Genomic DNA, 20,921 nt, shown 5'->3' on the forward strand with positions numbered 1-20,921 from the left:
AATCATCATTTGAGAATTTTCCCCCTACTGCCTCTCTGATTCCCAACTTCCCTCTTGCTCCTCTCCTGATATTTCCACATCTAAACACGCCAACAATGCCATTAATGTTGCTTGAAGACAAGGGGCACAAGAGCCACGCCTGACTTCTTTACTGCCAGAGATTAGTGACACTGTCACCTCCAAAGAAGGTGGTTGTAAAGCTCCCATCTCTTATCCATTTAGCCATCTCATCACACACCTCTGCTGATGCTGTAATTGAGGACTGATTGCTCTGTAATTGCAGGGAAACAAGACTCCTGCAGGCAGACAGAGTGAAACAAGAGGGAGACTAGCCCAGGGCACTGCTGCCCCTGAACCATCAAAGAGTTTGGATTTAAAACAATGTGTCTGCAGCCCTTCCCATGAAACACCTGCTTAGCCTGCAAACACAGTGCAGATCACTGATTACTCAACTGAGGAACATTTTTAGGTTCTTAACAAATGTCTCTTTTAACACCTTGAAATTCATCATGTTCAAAAAATTGTAGGACTGGCAAACCAAGGGCAAACAAAACATTTGTTTTGGGGTATTTAGGACATCTGCTACATTCCCAGCTCAAGAAGGGTATCTTTGATCCCAGGCCGTGTGACTGATGAGGGTTATGAAGACCAGATCCCAAGCAGGGCAGCAAAGCAAACACACGGTATCCCAGACTCCCTTTCACTGCTAGAATAATCACCATAATCACAGCAATCATCTTCCACTCTCAAACTATATCCACACACATTACTTATGCTTCAGTTAAACTGGAGGTTCTGTCTTCAGCTGAACGAGCAGAGCCAGATTAAACAGTTACAGAATCAGCAGCTTGCATTACAACAGTTTTATATGTAATTATACATTTATAATATCAGATGCTGGGAAAAGTCAGAAAATGTTTTTAAGAACGCTACTATGTAATATTGACCACACCACACTACGTAAGCTAACTTGTGTTATTTTGTAATTTAAATATAATGACTGATAATTAACCTAATTAAATATAATTGAATGAGTTATGGAATAACATTTTAGAAATTTATGTCATAATTTCTGAATTATTCTTGGATAATACCTGTAGAAATGTGACCAAATCTTTTTTTTACTTAGACTTAAACCCAAGGATTTTTTTTTTACACAGTACAATAACATGCAAAACAGCCAGATTTAAGTTTCTTTATCTATAACTCGCTTGTAAAATCACATTTTTCTGCGGCAGGTTAGGTTGATCAAATAATTAATTTCAAGGTAATGCAGTAAGGATGCAGCGATTAACCGATTTCACTATTAACCATATTAAAACGTCATGTTTTTGTTACTGTAACCATGAGCTACACAGAGTGTTACAGTTACTCATAATCAACAAAGTAGTGAGTAGTGGTGTAGTAGTAGTGGGTCAAGAGTTGAACAAAGCAGGAAAAGGAGTATTACAGCATTATGTTAATTTCCTTATTTAATTTTTGCAACATGACAATTAGGTCAATGTACGTCCACTAAGCGTTAATTTTGTTAAAACTGCAAAAATAAATAAATAAATAAATAAATGCTCATGTGATTTTATACATCCGTATTGTTGTGAAATCAATGCATCATAGTCATGAAACTGGGATTTTCCTTATTGTTGCCTCCCTGTAATTCAGCTCATGTAAAAAAAAAAAGAAAGAAAGAAAGAAAAAAAAGTCATCACAGTTCCTGCTGGCCAGAGTAAGGACTGACACTACAGGGGGGACCTTCCTCAGCCAGGCCGACCGTCTCTCTTCCCATAACTCTCGACTTTTAAGTCCCATTTGAGTTTCTGCAGCAGCCTGTTATGACAAAGCTGGGACTTGCCCCAGCACTCTGATGGATTTTCCTGCCAGATGTTTATGGAGAAAGAGAATGGGACTTTTCCAACCATTCACCTTAACAAATATCTCCCAACGTCGCAAAACTGTCTTCTCATCAGTCTTGTAATGTCCGTGGAGCATCTAAACCTGCATATGAATCCATTTCCACAAAACATTTTTTTCCCATTCATGCTTTCCATTTCCACTTGTTGGCAGAGGTTTGGGCGCATATGAGATTTTGATTTGTTTTTTTTTATTATTATTATTATGTTTTGGTCAATTAGTCTGTTTAGATGTCTGAGGTTTGGAAAAATGATATTCAGCTTCAGTGCTTTAATGCTTGTGGTGGTGCTTTCAACTGATGCAAAAACCATATTGTATGCTGAAAGGTTTGAAATCAACACACATATTTTGTTTAGTTTTACAAATAAATACCAATTCGTTTACACCAACTGTGGGAAACCTCAAAAAATACACTGATCTGTCAAATTGTTACAGCGAGCTCATACATCTGAATAAACACTTTTAATATATTTATTTAATTGATTTGACAGCACTGTACCCATGAGAAACTAATCTGAGTAAACCAAGTGAGGAAAAAAGTTGTATTTCTTACAATTTCTAAGTGATAATAATAATGTAGTGCTTTTAAAGTTTGAGTCATAGATTAGTTAAACATTACACAATAATCAACTATGAGTATTACCAACAACACTGAATGTCAGTGAATGTGAGCTGTAAAAGGCAGAAGTGAGTCATTACAAGGAACACTTACAAACCTAAAGAATCACTCAAAAATGTTATATAGAAAAGAAATCCACAATTATGTTTGCATGTTTGGTTTATGGTGTTTCTACGGTAGATTGGACCAATCTGCACTGAGGGTGGTAAGATATATTTTTAGATTTTAGTTTGTAAAACAGTTCGAATTTGTCAAAGAAGTTGGTGCTAATAATTGGCCATTTGACTAAATCCACAGACTATAAGATAATAAATAAAATAAAATAAATAATAAATTTAAGGAAAGTAAACAAAAATATTTCAGGTCAAGGACAATTTATGTCCGTGCCAGAATAAGGTGTATTTTAAGACTGCAGAGAAACTGGTTCACATCTGGTGAGAGTAAGATGTTAGGTTACATCTGGAGGATTTCAAAAATGTTTCATGTTGGGAGGATAAGAACCTCAGGAGAGGTTTTAGAAGATGAAAAGGCAAAGTGTCCTGTAATATCTTCAATGTCTACTCTCGAACTATTAAAGTGGAAACAGATAAGTTCAACTTTCCCCTCCTAGCGTTTCCAAATGGTATTATTGTTTGTGTCGCTCTCGCAGGGCTGGCATCACTTTCTAGTCTAGCTCTGTTAAAAAATTATCAACGCCACTTTGGAAAATTGAAATTTATTATTGATTTTGGGAACAAACAGAAGCTATTGTTTATTATGATGTGCACTGCAAAAGAATAACATTGAACGTTTTTGGTACAGCAAGAGGGGTGAATAACTTTAACATTAGAGGAAAAAAAGTGTGAGTTTATTTATTTAGTCTATATATATATAAGTCTCGTAAACCAAGTCTTCATTTTCCTGGCCCGGTGGCACGTCTGTCTCAGACAGAATTACATACTGAAAACAAGGCTTATAGGGAACCAATGTAAATGGTGATGGTGTCATTATTTTATTGCCATTATACTGTGCCATCGACATAAATAAATGAAAGCAGAAAAAGAATCATCTGAATCCAGTAGACTATTATATATATATATATATAGTGAAAGTGGTCTTTGTTATATAAGTTTTGAATTTGAATTAGACAGTACTAACTTGCTACAAAATGTCCAGCTCTTACTTTCCAATGTGTAACTCATAAAATGTAATATATGTCTATGATAAGGATTATGAACAGCAATTTCTTAACTTAAGCCAGTGTGTGCCTGGTGCAAAACATCGCTCTTAGTTTAAAACGCCTGTTTCAATCAGACCTGAAAACTCTATGACATGAGTTATGGTGTAAATTATACTGAATCTGAAAAAATAAGAGGATATCATTTGTCAAACATTACAACAGAATCACCTGCAGCATCACTTTAGTGTTGAGAGGCTACTGTCGGTGTGAATGTACAGAAGTTTTCCTTGGCTGGGCTCGGTTCCCATGTCCTTTCTGGATCATTTTGAAGGCAGTGGAGAGAACAAGTGATGTAGAGTCAGGCGGCTATTGGTATTGCGAGTGGGGTATGCTGGCTGCATCAGACCCCGGGTTTCCTACTCTGCCAAGAGACGGACCAGGCCAAGTCGAGTCAGCCACCAAACATCTGTTCCTGGTTAGAGGTGTCGGCTCCTGCCATTCAGAGCAGAGGTTCAAAACCTCAGGGAAAGGTTTCTCTTGGCCTCTTCTTCCCTGGGCCACTGCAAGCAGTCCTGTACACTCCCTAAGCGAATGCAGGTCTGAAGAAAATACCACCGAAAATTCAATTCCACTTTTCCTTTCCGTGCTACGCTACCCTGACCGAGGCAAATTTCATTACACACTTATGGACTCATAAAATTCCTTCAATAACATAGTGCTGGGTCTTGCAGAACAAAATTCCTTCAAAATCAAACAGCTTTGGAGTAAAAGGGCTTGGAGGGCAACCAGCTACAAGACGTGAAGTGCCTCAACCCATGAGACCCAGGCATGAGTCCAGTCCAGTTCTGCCTTTCTTTCTTCCATCCCTTTTTTTTCCTTTTTTTCCTTCTTTCTTAATTTCTTTATGAGACATAAACAGCTGTATATTACAGTTAAGACATAAATTAAATATGTTTTAAATGCGTTGGACTGCATAAGTGATGAAAGCCCATAAAATACTTTACATATTTTTCCCTGTCATCTTGTAACCATACATCAGCCGGCATCTAATAAAATGTCCAAATAAAAACCCAAGGCACCAATTACTGGATACTTAAGCCATTTAACAAAAACAGAAACAAAGAGAGACCTTGGCAAATGAGAAAGAAAACAATTTGGTCACACATCTAACATTAAGCTTCCATTACTCCTCTAATGAGCCAATAAACTTTTCAGAGGTGACTGATCTTATGATGTAGCCAAACCACTATCTGTTGTTGGTCTCAGTAAAAGTAGTTTACCATCATAACAGCCAAGCTTAAACTGGCTTCCATATGTGTCCGTTTCTAACATAGTTTTTAAGATTTACAAACAAACAAATATCCAGGCTTCGACAGAGATGTGGGTTCTGTCTTCAAAACATATTCAAAGCTCTATCTGACCAAAAAACACAGTTTCTTTCAATTCAGTTTACAACATTTTTTTTCAGCGAAAAACAAGTGCAAACAAAAAGCCACACTGTAATCCATTACTACTTAAAACTGTTCTGTAATCAGTTTCTTTCACAACAAACAGAAGTGCAAAAAATTTCAAGCAGTCAGCTTCGCTATGAAGTCAGTTTCCATTTAAGACATATGCATTTCAGCTGTTTCCTGGAACTCTGGGTTATGTTGTTAAGATACCAGGGTTGTTTGTTGTCTGCAATGAATCATCATTTTGGAAGGTAGCGCGTGGGCACCTGTAGGATTGAAGTTTCTAAAAAGAAACAGGATTTTCGCACAGACACATTTGAGGATTTGCATTGCGGTTGAGAAACGAAGACAAATCATGAGCTGAATACCTGCTGATGAAGCCTACATGTAATTAAACTTAGAGTATCTTCCCATTATGCATGATTTGAGACACGTTTGCAGATTTTCTCTCCAGGCTATGTGCTTCCTCTACAGCCAGTGCATGATGTTGCATATTCATGTTGCATGGCAGGAATTTGAGAGAATAAATGACATGAATACATTTGTTCAATTTGCAGACTGCCAAAAGGTAATTTTTGTAGGACTGAATAATGCATGTAGATCATGAGCTGTCTGAACGCAGAAGAATTTCATTGTTATCAGCAACATTTACGGTATTTATAGTCAAAAAGTTACAAGTTACTATTGAGTCCACTCTTTTCCATCCATCTTCACCTCACTAATGTACTGTCTGAATTTTCCCTGAAATTTCATGATCACAAGTATCAATTTACCATTTTCTTTTTACTTGTTTTTAATAAGTAACAGACATGTGTTTACAGTGGTCTTCAGACACTATCCTACACACAGAATAATTAGGATGTAGCTTCTTCACATATCCCTGTGGGGCACATGCATGTTCTTGTTTCATGTGAGGGTCAGAGGTCAGTCACAGCCAGGAGCAATGCCTCTGGAGCAGATAGCGCTTTAGTCTCTGTCTCAACCCCTCAACAAGGAAGGACACATTTTCTCAATTACTGTCTTGTGGGGTTTTTTTTCTTTGTCAATTTAATATAGAAAGCAATGTAAAAGGCGTTTAATGAAGTTTTATGGACAAAATCAGATGCAACAGAGAACTATTTTTAGCTATTAAAATGTAAAGCCACCAGAAGTAATAAAAGTATAGTTACATACATTTAGCAATATGGACTTTCTAATGCAACAGAAATACCATGAAACATGCATTGTTCTTTTTCCCATCTGTAAGTGTCAGAGGTAACCAGAAATTGACGCAAAGTGGAAGTTATAGTGGCTTGTGAAAGGTCTTTGGAAACACCCTTTTTATTAAAAGATGTTTTCTTAAGAGAGCTCTGAGGTGTTATTTGTGCTCTGAGGCTCATGGGGAGTCTAATAAGTGTGAAGCTACTGAACCCTGAGGCCTTACAGCTTTGCTCAACCTTGAAGGCACAGTTTTACACCACAGGTGTCGGCTGGGTTGAAGCTGCCAGAGCTGGATGGGATGGTAAAAAGATTGTTCAGAGAAAAACTGAAAACGTTGGTCTCACACGAGGAAAAATGTTTTATTCATCTCTATATTTTGTTCTTTTTTTGCTCTTTTTACCCCATTCCTCTCTTTTTTTCCCCATCTGTCTGTTGCTGTAATTTAATTTCTCCCTTCTTCCATCCCCCTTTCCCTCCCTCTGTCTTAATCGAACTTTGTTCCCTCTCGCTCTTGTTTTCTCATTTTGAGGGCTGAGAGCTGCGCTGTGAATCTCCAACTCAGCAGGACACCATGGAGTGATAGATGGCCCCTGACAAGGTCCAACACAATCCAACCAGCCATATGCTCAGAGAGAAAAAAAAACGGAGAATTAAAGAGGATTCACAAGTGGCCAGAAGAGAAACATGTCAAACTCTTATGCAAGAAACATTTTCTGGAGTTTAATATATGGGGGGCTTTGACACAGTGAGATTGATGTCCCCGGTGCTGGAGTATGAACACTGGCTGGCATTTCCTCAGTTAAGTAGGCAAATACACACATTCAAGGAAATGATTTAAAAGGAGAAGAAAGAAACAAATATTTCAAACTATGAAAGAAAAGTTCAGCAAAGCTACCATGTTGGATACAAACTAAATGAGGAACAGATTATGGTGAACAAAAGAGGAAGGACGCAAAGTATACATCTCGATATGTTAGACTTGAAAGCTGGTTTGGAAGTTTGTGACTTTGCAGATACATGCATCTTTTTTTTATCAAACGCACATTTGATAAAGCTTTGCGCAACACATGAACACACATCTTGCTGAACAAATTTGCTGTTGCCATTTAGTATTATTTAGGCAGAGTCTCACAGAAAAGAAAGAGAAGAGGTGACAATATTTTGCATGGACTTCTATATGAAGATATGTGAAATATCAAAGATTTTCGTTATTTAATTCATGTTCAAAATCTACTGAACTCCTGAGATATTTACTGACAATGACTCGACTATACTGTATCCTCTCATTACAGGAAAACACCCACACACGCATGCAGACATGCCACAAACATTTGTGTGACGCTAACGCTAAGTGTGTCAAATTCCAGTGCATGTAGAAGAAACATTAGCGTAACTTTATTAAACACAAGGTCAAATCACCTCTCTAAACAGTGTTTAAAGTTTTCAGGCCTCTCACTAGCCCCTAGTTCCAGTACAAACTTTACACACAATGAATACGGATATGGAAAGGCACACACAAACACAAACACACACACACACACAAACACACGCACACAAACACACACATAGGGCAATCTCATAAATAACGGATGACAGCCTAAGAGTCAAATTAAGGAAATAAAATGTGTCTCGCTGGTAATGAAGGAGGCATGTTTCCCCTCAGGATAACAACTTCATCTGGACTCATACAGAGCTGACACACACACACACACACACACACACACACAGCACGCACACACGCACGCACAAACTCAAGAGGTACCAGCATTCCTCCAGCAGGTCCATCCCATTGGTACGAACTGGACTCAGTCAAGAACACAGTGCCATGATTTGAAATTTGACACAAAACGTATGTTTTCTAGAGTTCTGGGGAAAAATGTGGAGGTTGGATGTCATGCCAAACAATCATAGCGGAGGAAGGACTGCTTTCAAACATTTCCCATGCATCAGGCTATTAAAATGACATTCGTTTGCAGGTTGCTGGCACTTGTCTCAGGGCATATTGCAAACACATGGAATTACATGTTATGTCCATCCATGATTTAAACACTTTAGGTATTCTTTCGATGAAGAAAAAACAGACACTTCTGGATCTGTCCAAGCCATGTGGAAAGACTAAAGAAAAAAAATGCAGGCAATATGGCAATCAAGAGTTTCACGCTGAGCTTACATCACTGCTGATACTTGTAAACTGACAGGTAAGACTGAAAAAATAGCTCGTAATAAATTCAGCCAACACACATCAAAGATAGGGTCACGTAATTGTCTATGTACTCAAGCTCTGATAGAGCTCCTTTGTCTGAAGATACTACTCTGTGTAACATTGTAAAAAGCTTTCACGTGTGAAAGTGTAGCGGTTACAATGGTGTGCTGCAGGGCTTAATTCTGGGTCCAAAACTTTCCTCTGTGTACATGAACACGAGTAATCTAATCAACACAAGTTATTTAAAGAATGATTCCTTTTAGAGATACACTTAAAAAGGAACATGACTTTAAACACAACTGTGCTAAAAAGATACACATGCTGGCCAAGAGGACAAACTAAATCCCTGAAAACCACAAATGTAGGACACTAAAACTTTACAGCAGGGAAGTTTAGTCAGAGAGACTGTTTTGAGAAAAAACACTAAACCAATGAGCTCTGTCTTGTTCCACACGGCCAGATATCAGTAGATGAGATTTACAATTTAAGTCAACAGTGCAGAAAATTCACTCAGCTGTTCAAATGATGAAGTTCTTTATGAACTATGCTGGTGATACAAGAATCTCAGTCTATTTTACTCAAGTGTTGGTTTTGTTCAGTAGCTGCCAGGCGGTTTTGGCTCTTACGGCCAGACTCAGACAGTCTTTGGTGTTTTATGCAGCCATGCCAACATTTCAATTTGCTGGGCCTAGTTCATGCCAGCAGCATTGCTGCCGATTTTCACGGCACTCCCATGTCTGGTTTTAATACATCATCATCGTCAGTGTGTCAACTGTGGCATTATTTAATCTAATGCCACAAACAATTTGCCATGAAACCCAAAAAACAAACTAAGCAGGATCTAAATCCAATTTGCAACTGGAAGCTCATTTAAAAGGTCATTCAAATTCCAACTTCATGGATTCATTTATAGGCTTGTCTTGGTTCACTTTGCTACGATGCCACACCAAACTCTGTTCAAATCTGACCACAGACCATTAGCATATCCCCTCCACTTATTCCATTGCCCCATGCGCCCTTTCTCTTTTTGTCTATTAATAATAATTAATAAGAAAAGGTAGCTCAATAATCAGTAGCTTTCTTTTATTTACCAAATTAAAAAGTGTTGACTTAATCCAGTCAAAATTGTTTAGATAAAATAGATTTGTTTAATGCAAAGATAAATAAATTTTTCAAAAACATTAAATTAAATAATATGTAAGATGAGAGATTAATACAAAACCTCTCACCTTTAAAGAAACATTTAAATGTCATTATAATATGGTAAACATCCCTTCTGAAAAGAGAACAAAATTGACTTTACTTCACCTAACTCAGAGTCAGAGACTGAAAAATCTGTGTTGAGTAGCTCAGTGTGGAATCACTGTTCGAGATCACTGCATATATTTGAATATGCTCCAAAGCCTAATGCATTTGTATAGAAACTGTGGGTACTCTGCTCACAGCAGATTTATGAGTTTTGACTCCTCTCAGTTGCTGGCAGCACAGAACAGCGGGGTTCCAGGTCCTTTTCTTGTAATAGCACAATAAAGCAAACAGACAGGCAAATGGTAATGTGTAAAAATATACCCACAACCTTTTAATGTTCTTTGTTTTACCCCTGCTCTTTCCAAGATCCACAATGACCGCCCATATCCAGAAATATCATTATGGATATCAACAAATCAAAACAGATTGTATTCATCCTCCAACTGTCACAGCAACTGGCTGTACTGTGGTGTTACAGTGTGAAAATTGGCAAGACAAACTCCCAAATCTGCATTTAGCAGTGAGCTGGAGATGGACCTGGTACTGAGGCAGCTGAATCCATCACAATTCATGCCTGCCGCGTGAGTGTGTGTGTGCATATTCACCGAGGGAATTTTAAACAAAGAGATAAAGCAGCCGTCCTTACAAAAGAGGTTTAAAGATTAAGGAGTGGATGAAAGGCTGGGAGGAGTCGTATAGCAGAACTAATAGGAAGGATGAAGCATGTTTCCCACCGTTCCAAGAAAATATGTTTTGATTTTCAAATGAGTAAAAACAGAAAGTTATAACTAGAGGCCTTCTGACTATAGACAGCTGTGCCAGTTTGTTTTGATGAAAACATTTTCAAGCCGTTCACAGATGTTCAGTAAATTCCCCCTTTCTGTGCCTGCTCCAAATGTTTGTCTTTCCAGATTTTTAACCTTCTGCCTCCCCATATGTCCTGTCCAATGACTCATTATGCTTTTTGTCACGGACATAAATTTCACTTCCGTTTTCCCTAATATTTTATTCCACCAAGAGTTTCAAGTATATACTGAAATTCTGATGAGATAACTGAGCCAAAGCTCCCTTTACTTACATCATAGCACATCACATGTGTAAGCGCACATACTGTGGTTTTCAAGGTATGGCAGGGTAGAATAAAACAGAGCCCAAAAAGAACCATCCATCCTGCAAAGCAGCTAACCAAGATGCTACAAACTACACAGAAAAATAAACATTAGCAGTATTTATTTTCAACCTTGGAATCCCGATCTTACAGTATTTGATCGTTTCTGCCATATTTTATGCCTCGTCCTGGTATAATAAAAGAATCATTCAGTGATGCGCAAAATTAATTTTTCTTCCATTTCCCTCTATGCTGCAATTCAAAATTGCTGGACTGAACAACTGTGCAAAACTTATGTTCATTACCAATGCCATATGGTAACGTTTTTAATATTTTGTCTTTCTGCACATAGCAACAAAGGTGTGGTTAAGTTAGGAAAAGATTACGGCATAGGAAATAATTGTTATATTAGACAAATATTATGTTTATGGTTAATGGAAAAAGTAGAAGCTAATTGCAGGTCTGTGACAAAATGTCAGCTCCAGTCTCCTGCATGAAGGTCAGATGTGCAACACACCCATCTGCTGTCCGCTTTGAGCTGTAAGATTGTCTAACATGGAGGAGAACATCTGGGGTCAAAGTTCAATTTAGTTTAACTTTGGCTGCAAAAGCTGGTGGAAAAAATCAGGAGAGTTTGCAACGCTCTGCACTCTGGCTTGTGCAGCTGCTCGGGGGCTCGTAGTCACTATCTCAGTTGAAAATAATGGCTTTGCTCTGTTGCACTTGCACGTCTGTTGTGAAAGCAGGGTTACATTAGTATTGCTTCACACTTTTCTATATTGTCGTTCTTCTCATGTTTCCTTTCAGTGGAGCCCTGCAGCTCTCCATGAGAGGCTTCTGGCTGTGACTGGATCTCTGTCAGTTCAAAGAGAGGGGCTCAGGTATTAGTGTCTGATGTACTCGCAGCAATGTTTACTTAAACCTAACAACTGATTAGACATTGTAAACATTTGTGTCACTTGATACTACACACGTGAGATCAGACTAAGAAAGAGAGAAAGAGAAAATCGTGATGTCAGGCTGCATGCCATCTGCCTGATCATGAAGCCAACGTTTGACTCATCTAACATTCAAATAATGCTCTTTAATTTCATTACTTGAACCAAAACTTAGGATATCAGTAAAAATATAACCTCATGGATGATGTGATGTCAAACCAGCCTCCTATACTCCTATGTAAGCCTTGGTTCACTAGAATCTATGGAAACATACCAGTCTCCTTGCAACATACAGACAATCCCTGCAGAGGGTTTCATTGACTTAAGGTACTGTTACTGCTGATTTGTGAAATGTAAAGTCATAAATGGAAGTCTTAAAAAATGTTTCACCTTTTGCAGTGATCTTCATTCTCCACTAAGCAGCTATAAACCTTAACAAGGTTTACAATCACCATGACCCTCGTACAGAATCCCAGAAATATCAGGACGATCCATACAACTGAAGACTATTTTTACATCATCATTTTACAGAAGGTGTGTTTTTCTCTCCATGAATCTGTCCTAAAATCCTGCTCGTTTCTTTTCTAGGTTACTGCCTTCCTGAGGAGATGTCCTATTTAGCCTCTACATCTCATCCAGATGGCTAAAATAACTGGCCCAACAGCAACATTACCTCTGTGTCCAAGTTGTGATTCAACTTGCAATTAAAAATCCCAAACAAAGCCTTGTGGCTGAAGGGAACTTTCCACTTCTAATCCTGTTTTTTTTTTGCATTTATAATCACAATATGAGGAATTATTTATTTCTTCCTTATTTATACTAATTCATACTGTATGTATGATATATTCTTTTCTTACTGTACATCTGTGAAAGAACTCCAAATGTTAGATGTGATGTACACATGCAGACATTTCGGCTTTTATAACACTGCGTAGACACGATAAGCAGCTTTTTGTGTAGTGCAGCTAAACACATAAACAAACTCAGAAACAGAAACAGTCTTTTGCTCAAATTGATTAAATCATGTATCCTTTTCTGTTTTGAATAATGTTTCCTATCGCTTCAAAATCAAAGAAAACATTGAAAGAGAAATCCTCGGTACTTCCAACAAAAAAAAAAAAAAAAGTTTCTTATTCGCTGTCTCATGAGCAGCTGCAGACCTTATAACTGAAAACATCCTATGTTTGACTCTTGCTTCTCCAGTTTCTCTGTTTTGGGAGGATTTTCTTTTTGTCCGTGTTCACAAATACTGATCGGCTGGCCTTAGATAACAAAAATAACACCGTATAGGAATTCCTAAATCGAGTGTGTTTATCCGCTGAGCCTTAAACACACGATCGAGGCCTATGAGGTCACAAGTTGAGCGGACTGACTGCCTCATTCCCTAAGGTGTCAAATAAACATAGGACTTTCACATGAAGTCACAATATACACAGCTAAACTAACAGTAAACATGAGAGAGAGAAATGAGGGAGAGGTGTTAAAATTGTGAAGATGAAGGGACTGCCAGAGGAGGAGGAGGAGGCGAGAGAACTGAAGACGTGAACCCTAATGGAGGGATGTACTCCTGCAGAGAGACACGAGATGAGGCTGACTATGACCTTGTCTGAGCTTGGGGTATTTTCTCAACTTAATTCCCCTGCTGGATGTGTGTGTCTGTGTGTGTGTTAGCTCAGACTGGCCCCATTATTGATAGCTCTAACAAGCCTAGGTCAAAGGTCAGACAGTGGTGAGTGGAAAAGGATGGAGCAAGACTGTTAAAGGTCCTTTAAACACCACCTGCCTTCACACACGCACACACACACACACACACACACACATACATAAACACGCACACACTCACACACACACACACACAGAGTGAACCTTAGCTAATTGTTACCAGACCGTATTTAAACACATCCCTCTTGCCTCTGTTCCCCTGTTACTCTCCACCACAGGGATGAGAGGTCTTTGCACAGATTCTAGTTTACACAACATGCTTGGAGTTCAGCTGAGTGTTATAATGAGACCATAACGTAAACACATTCACACCATCGGAACTTTTTCGGCGTCATCAGCGGTTATTCTGGTGAGTTATGTCCTCATGGAAACAGTCGCTACACGTTAAGACGATTTTCTGTCCCATAAAAAGAAAACAGCAGCAGATATCCTTCAGACATCTGAACATTTCCCAGGGGCAGACCTGCAGCTTTGTATCTGTGCTTTGAAGCATGAGAGTGTCTGTGAGAATACTTCACAGTAAATCGGCTTTGGGTAAATAAAGTCCTTCTTCTAGGCCCCCCCCCCTTTCCCCGTCAACCAGCCTGATAACAACTATGGCACCTGCTCAAAAACAGCACGGCACTGCTCATTGTATTTCAGCTCTGAATCTAACCCTTAATAGGAACCATCACACCAGGAGTTCATGTTTAAAAAGACAAAATCCTCCATAGGGCCCTAATCCATCAGTGATAAGATGTCTAGTACGTGGGGAAAATAACATTCAGTGGTGATTCATTGTCGTCATAAGTTTTACTGCAACAATATTTTCAACGTGTATTTCACGTTTCGATATACAGCACAGTTACATTTTAGGAATTTAACCAAAGTAATTACTGTCTGCACAACAGTAGAAAAAGCTTAAAAGGAGCTATGCATATTTTATCATCAGTTAATCATTACCATGTTTATTTTACTTGACTATCACACAGAAGACTGGCAGCCTCTACAGGCTAAACTGCTGCAGCTGAGCAAAGTGTGCAGAGGTAGTGGTAACATCCCTTTAGTGACAGGAAGGAGCAGGGTTTATGGGAAATGTGGTCACACTTTTAAGAAACATTAGCACTACACCACATGTGTGAGACAGCAGCTAGTTGTCTCGACCGTGGTTTGGGTTATTTTTTTTTACCAAGAAACAACAATTCAGATAACTATTATATCATGGTGTATAGCTGGGAAATCTATCAAGAGAAAGCCATTTCATTACGATGAGACTAGATATTGTCTGGTTATTGTAAGGTAGTCTCAGTTCTTTCTTTTGGTGGTCCTCAAGCTGGTGCGATAGCGCCGTGATATCACTTTTTGTTCCTCACTACTGAATTAAATATACAATGCATGCCTCTACCTGCTTAGCCTTCATATACACATTATTGCACTGATCTTAAATATGTCAAATATGTAAGCAGCAGCCAAAAACAACCCAAATGTATCATCACATAATCTCTATCAGCACGTTTGATTAAAGAAAATATGTTTGATTCATGAAAACTACAATAATAGTTCACAAAAGTGAAACCGCTGAGCCTACATTGAACATCCTTAGTTCCTGCGGCGATAAAACTGAAGACTGCAGGAGCTATCGTGTCTTTTAGCACAGTTGCAACACTATAAAATTAATGATAGTGTGCTATCAACACGAGTCCTGGACTAAACTTGTGAACTGAGCCCTCACACGAGCAGGTCCAATTCTTCTTCCATGTATTCGCCTACTTTGATAAATGCAGCAACGCCGTGTTTTGACTGTTACGCTTGAGACTATTTGAAAATACGCAGCTGATACATGTTGTTCATATCCTCCTCTATCACTCATACGGCAACACACACAGGGTCACTTTGTTCCAGGCAAGCGAGACCTTCTGAAAACATGGAAAACACATTGCAGACCTGCTCATGTGAGGCCATGACCAAACATATATAACGACCAAACATATTAGTGACACGTTTAACTGGGTTCACTTGAGGTAGATTTGGATTCTTTGTTTTAACTAATTTATCAAAACGCACGGCCAAATCATTCATATTTTTTTGGATCAACACTGAACATGAGGTTATGTACATCCAAACTTTTAACCATTTAGAGGCTTTGTACAGTAAGTATGACTCCCAAATAGCACTAAATTAATGTATTCGCTTTGGGTTTTTGGTCAATTCCCAAGTCAGCAATGATTTTTCCAGGAGTTCTTTGGCTTTCAAGACTCACTTTCTGGGTGGTTCTTTGTTTCGGAATAAACACCCACCCAAAAAACAATTCCCACCCACTGTCTTTTGAAGATTCTGAAGAGGACAAGAAATATGCGTGTTTCTGTATGAGTTGGCAAAACAGCAGTGAAGACATTATTGTTCTAATGATGTTGTTCTCCTTTGTTTTGTCTTTGTCTATTATTTTCTTACACGTTCAGTTTAGTCTTACAGTTTCAAAGCATTTTCTCTATTACCTCAGCCAACCAAATAACTTTTCGTTTAGATTTCTCAGCTGTGTGAAACTGATCCTTTCTGACACAGATCCCGTCTTTTTAGGCAATCCGCTGCCAAGCTCAGGTTTATGGACGGTTCCAAAAACTGCAGTAATTTTAACAGACCGATCCCTCATTTACTTCTTCTCCTTCAACTCCTCATTTCCATCACAGTCAATCACAGTAACAGATAAGAAATGCAGCCCACCCAAAATCAAGACTCCAGAGTTCCTTCTGCGGTCAGGTTGAGTTAACCAGTGAAAACTTCAGTGTTGTGTTTACTAGTCTCTGCTGCTGCACCCCTCTATCCATCTCCACATTCCTGCTTTACAAATTACATTTGTCATTCTGAAAGCTGATGGTTTTCACTGGCATGCTTTGAACCTTGCGTGAGCGCACGAATGTGTGTGTGTGTGTACGCATAGACGCACGAACGTGTATGACCTACAAGGCCTACAAGTCCAGACCATACAATTGAGAACAAGGACAACACATTTCTGAAGATATGAGCATCCACCAGAAAAAAAAAAGACCTATTTTTGTGTGTGTGATCTCCTACCTGTTATTGTAATGTTGCTGTAGATGTTGGACAGTTGCTCCTTCAGCAGGACGAGCTGCGTGGTGGCAGCTTTCTCCCGCTGCAGCTCCAACATTATGTCAGGATGGTTGGCAAGTTTGCAGCCCTTCTGTTTGTCCAGTGCAATGTCACTGCGCACGATATCTGCAAGAAAGCACAGATGGAAAAACAAAAAACAAAAACAAATGATGCTTTAATAATTTTGATTTTAACAATTTGATTTTTATCAAATGAATCAAAAGCTAAAAACACTGTTTTAAAAAAAATGTGATTAGCAAATGGACCTGTTAAATCTTGAAGGTTGTGTAATTTTTGACACACATTAGTTACTTGAAAACTGTATAAAAGCTGATAGTTTTACATTCATACTGGTGAAAATGAACACAGATATGTTTTATTGTGTGATTTTAGGGGTTGTAATTCGAGGTGCAGTTATTGCAGCTTGTTGTAATATACTGAGAGGTGCTTCTAATATTTTGTCCACCCTGTTTAGTGAGGGTACAACAAAAACTCATAAACTCAATATTAAAACCTTCATGAATTTAACATTCATTGTAGCGCCGGTGTTAGTTTTTAGCTAGGTTCACATAATAAACCGCTAACTTGCTGTATTTGACAAGAAACTGATGCTGTGTGAAATAAATAAACAACTCAACTATTTGAGGAAAGAATATGTGTGTGGTGAAATTGTATTTAGCGCGTCTCACTGTGCACGCCGAGGGGAAAAGCGCGGACATGCGACAACCAGACGCCTACGCAGTTCTAAAAAAAAAAGTGCGTCATAAAGGAGAAATGTCGTTTTTAATCACCGTCTTCGTAGTTCTTCAGATAGTAGTCTGGTCCTGGTCCTCGGAACTTGGCGAGGTTCTTCTGGTTGTTGAACTGCAAGAAGTCGGTCCGCTTTCCGCCGAAACGCAGGAAGGCTGGCGACAGGCCGCGCGCCAGGGTCACGAGCCGCTTGGAGCTACGGACACACACACACACACACACACACACACACACACACACACACACACACACACACACACACAGACACACACAAAGACACACACACACACACACATAGAAGAAAGAAATATTTAGACTCACAGCAGCTGTGCGTTATTATAATCTATGCTTATAGTCTAATGTTTGTAGCTTTCATTTATAAATTATATTCGCAAGGAGCAAATCCTTCTTTCTGGATTGTTCTTTACTTTTTTTCCCCAGACCTGTTGACTAAATAATAAAGAAGACAGAATATAAACACATGGATACAAAAGACGTCATCTAACTTAAAGCACCGCAGGCTTATGACAGGGCAACTGTTGTTGTGTTTTTGCTCATTGACATCAGAAAAAAAAATAAATAAATAAAAAATCACTCCAGCAGCGACTCCAACATACATCATCTGTCATCCGGTGGAAAAAGCATTAAGAAGCAGCCACATGAGGGACAGTAGAGTCTGAGGAACGAAGGGTTGAAATAACATATACATGGAGACTAATGTTTGAGGAGGAAGGACGCTTTCTCTCTCACATGTTTTAAAGTCTAAAAAGTTTACTGTGTATTGAGATAAAATGAAGTTAATAGGAAGGCCAATAACCTGTAGCTGCTGCTTTTATTTCCAACTGTCACAGACTGCTAAAAACTTTATGTTTTGGGTGCAAGTTAAATCATAGAATTAATTATCATTGATTGCAAATATAATATTTAAAAATAATAATACGGTACTATTATATAGAGAGAAACCGAATGCACCATGGCAACATAACAATTTAGCCCTTGGTGGCATTAAAGAAACTTCACATCTAGCGCATATAAAGTTTTAACGACGAATAAAAGTTCACTCGGGACTTTTATATTTGTTGTAAATCTATAAATTTGTCATTACAGCGTACGTGGCAGTCGGCTTAAGCTCCAAAATAAATTCACGGAAGATGCGCAAAAAGACGACCGACAGGCCTGCAGACAGTACACTACAGCGTTTATTTCAACTTAATCAAACGTTACTCAGATTATAGTTAATGCTGATAAATGTGGCCTGTACAGAATATTAATTATGAAAAGGATTGAGCAATAAACAGTACAATGTTATAAAGGCAGTTGTGTGAAAGAGAGCAATGGTGAAGAGGAGTAGTAGCGTTTGTGGTGGAAATCAAAATGTTTAATTTTGCATTGGCCTTATTTTATTATGAGTTGAAGACTGGTGCACATATACAGTAAACCATTTTGTCTGTAGGCCTAAACGGTTTCCAGTTTATGAAAATTGCTGTGCAAAATGGTTTTCCTTATAGATCATCTACTACATTTCGAAATGATAGGATGTGATTTAGAAGCAGATTTAAACATTGTGATTGACTGACTAATATTTTCTGATACTAAATCCAATCCAGGACCTGATGAGTCCTTGATCTTGTCTGTATTAATAAACATTGGATTCTTGATAAGTTATTTTTGCCAAGTTATAAAATTACAATGCCATGATTCATAATCCATGGTCATCTCGACCATGCCAATGGCACAGGCTAGTGTGTTAGTGTCGCTGTGGTGACATTTTGAGGTTAAAAGTCACAAAACTGAATAAAAGCCAGTCATTTTAATCCAACATGCATTTTTTTAAATATTTTAAAACAACATGAGTGGCTCTGGGTGTAAAGTGAAATTAGATTTTAGTTGTTTTAAGAAAAAAAATAAAACCTTAAAACTAGATTTTATAAGTATAGTAAAATAGACTTGTGCATTGTAGACCAGAAGAAACATGCAGTGTGTACTGTAGCAGCAATGCCTGAAATGGATCGCCTTTGGACCAATTGTTCACTCTCAATGTCGCCTTATTGAATTATCTGACAGGTTTGGACTTTGCCAGTCTCCATAAAAATCACTCAGTACCGTGGAGCACTGGAGCGCTCAGTACCCTGAGTGAGGAGGAAACGTGCTGGCTCACTCCATGACAATTCAGACAACGTGGCTGCGTGCGTAATGAATAAAAGAACCACCAAATATTTTGGAGGTGGACACCGATACAGATCGATGTTGTTGGTAAGCAGGAACGCTCTTTTGGTACCTCAGAAAGTCCAGCCAGCCGTCTTTGATGATCGAGGGGTCAAGCTGCAAAGAAAGGAAGTTGTCGTTGAGCACTCTTATCGGACTGCGAGTGTTGACATCCAGGAGAATCAGCGTCCTCTCCATGAAGCCCGGTCGCTTCCCACCGGTTGCAGGTCTCGGATATGTAGAAGAAGAAGAGTAGGAGGAAGAGAGTACCGACTGCACCACCAAAGTAGCCAAAGATGCCAGCCACAGGGAGGACCATGGGAATACGCAAGGTGAGGATTTGGGCATCTTCTTGGTTTGGAGAGCAGGATGATCAGTGCGCGTAATGAGGCTTAAAGGTGAGAAGAAAAAGAAAAAAACAACGAAACAAACTGCTCCCACGAAGTTCGATGGTGGTTCTTTACCTCGGTCTCATCGATCTGGATCTGTCTTCCTGTCTAGTTGTCTCACCCCCTTTGCCCCCCGCCCCTCCGAGTATTTCTGGGAGCTGCTCACAAGAGCGCACGCCCCGAGCCAGCCTTCCCGGTTGTGAGAGCCAGAAGCTGGGAGGAGGAGAGGAGGCAGCACCGCCCCTCTTAGATTCTCTGAGGTATGAGTGCAAACTGCTCACAAGTTGTTTTCTCAGCTTATATAGCTAACGGTGTTTTTAAGAGGTAAGGTTTACAGTCTTCTATATATAATATTAAAGATATATTTCCTTATGAAATAAACATCGATATTTTTCTTAAATCAGAAAACTGAACAACAATCCAAATATAATTCTGTAGAAAACCAAAGTTCAATCCAGCAATAAAGTGCTCAGTATCAACAAGTAGGTGCACAAACTTACATGTTATTAGGTGATTATGATGAAAAGACTTTCAGGTTTGGCAAAGATGAGTAATCCATTGTGGCTGACGCACCAAATCATCTTGTGAAGATACGACTCTATAATTTATATAAAGGTTATTATTATGTTGAATAAATCTCTGATCGAGACAAAAATGTATACAATACTCTCATATGAAAAAATGAACATTACACGTGTTTGTAGTGCAGTTACAGGCCGCGCAAAGACCTATCCAAGGATGTAGTTGTGGTTAAACTCGCCTACGCTCGGATCATACATTTTAATGGCGCAAACTCAAACGTGCATCATACTCAGAAATAATCACTGACTGTTGATTCCCTTTTTTTCAAACCTACATCGTCGGCTGCACTTTGTAAATTAAACGTTTCAACAGAAAATTGATGCTAGACCCACAGTGCAACAATCTCCAGGCT

General features: G+C 38.8%; 1 protein-coding gene across 1 annotated transcript in view; it reads right to left on the reverse strand.

The window, feature by feature from the left end:
* hpse2 (heparanase 2) overlaps positions 1-20,092 on the reverse strand; it is a 53,020-nt gene extending 32,928 nt beyond the window's left edge. The window contains exons 1-3 of the mRNA XM_010745665.3: positions 19,672-20,092; positions 17,435-17,589; positions 16,608-16,769 (exon numbers count right to left, since the gene is read on the reverse strand). Of these exons, the coding sequence (XP_010743967.2) occupies positions 16,608-16,769; positions 17,435-17,589; positions 19,672-19,946 (592 nt within the window). The 5' untranslated portion in view covers positions 19,947-20,092. The remainder of the gene's footprint in view (positions 1-16,607; positions 16,770-17,434; positions 17,590-19,671) is intronic.
* Positions 20,093-20,921: the final 829 nt, after the last annotated feature.

This window comes from Larimichthys crocea, chromosome III (assembly GCF_000972845.2).
Source record: "Larimichthys crocea isolate SSNF chromosome III, L_crocea_2.0, whole genome shotgun sequence".
Lineage (NCBI taxonomy): Eukaryota > Metazoa > Chordata > Actinopteri > Sciaenidae > Larimichthys > Larimichthys crocea.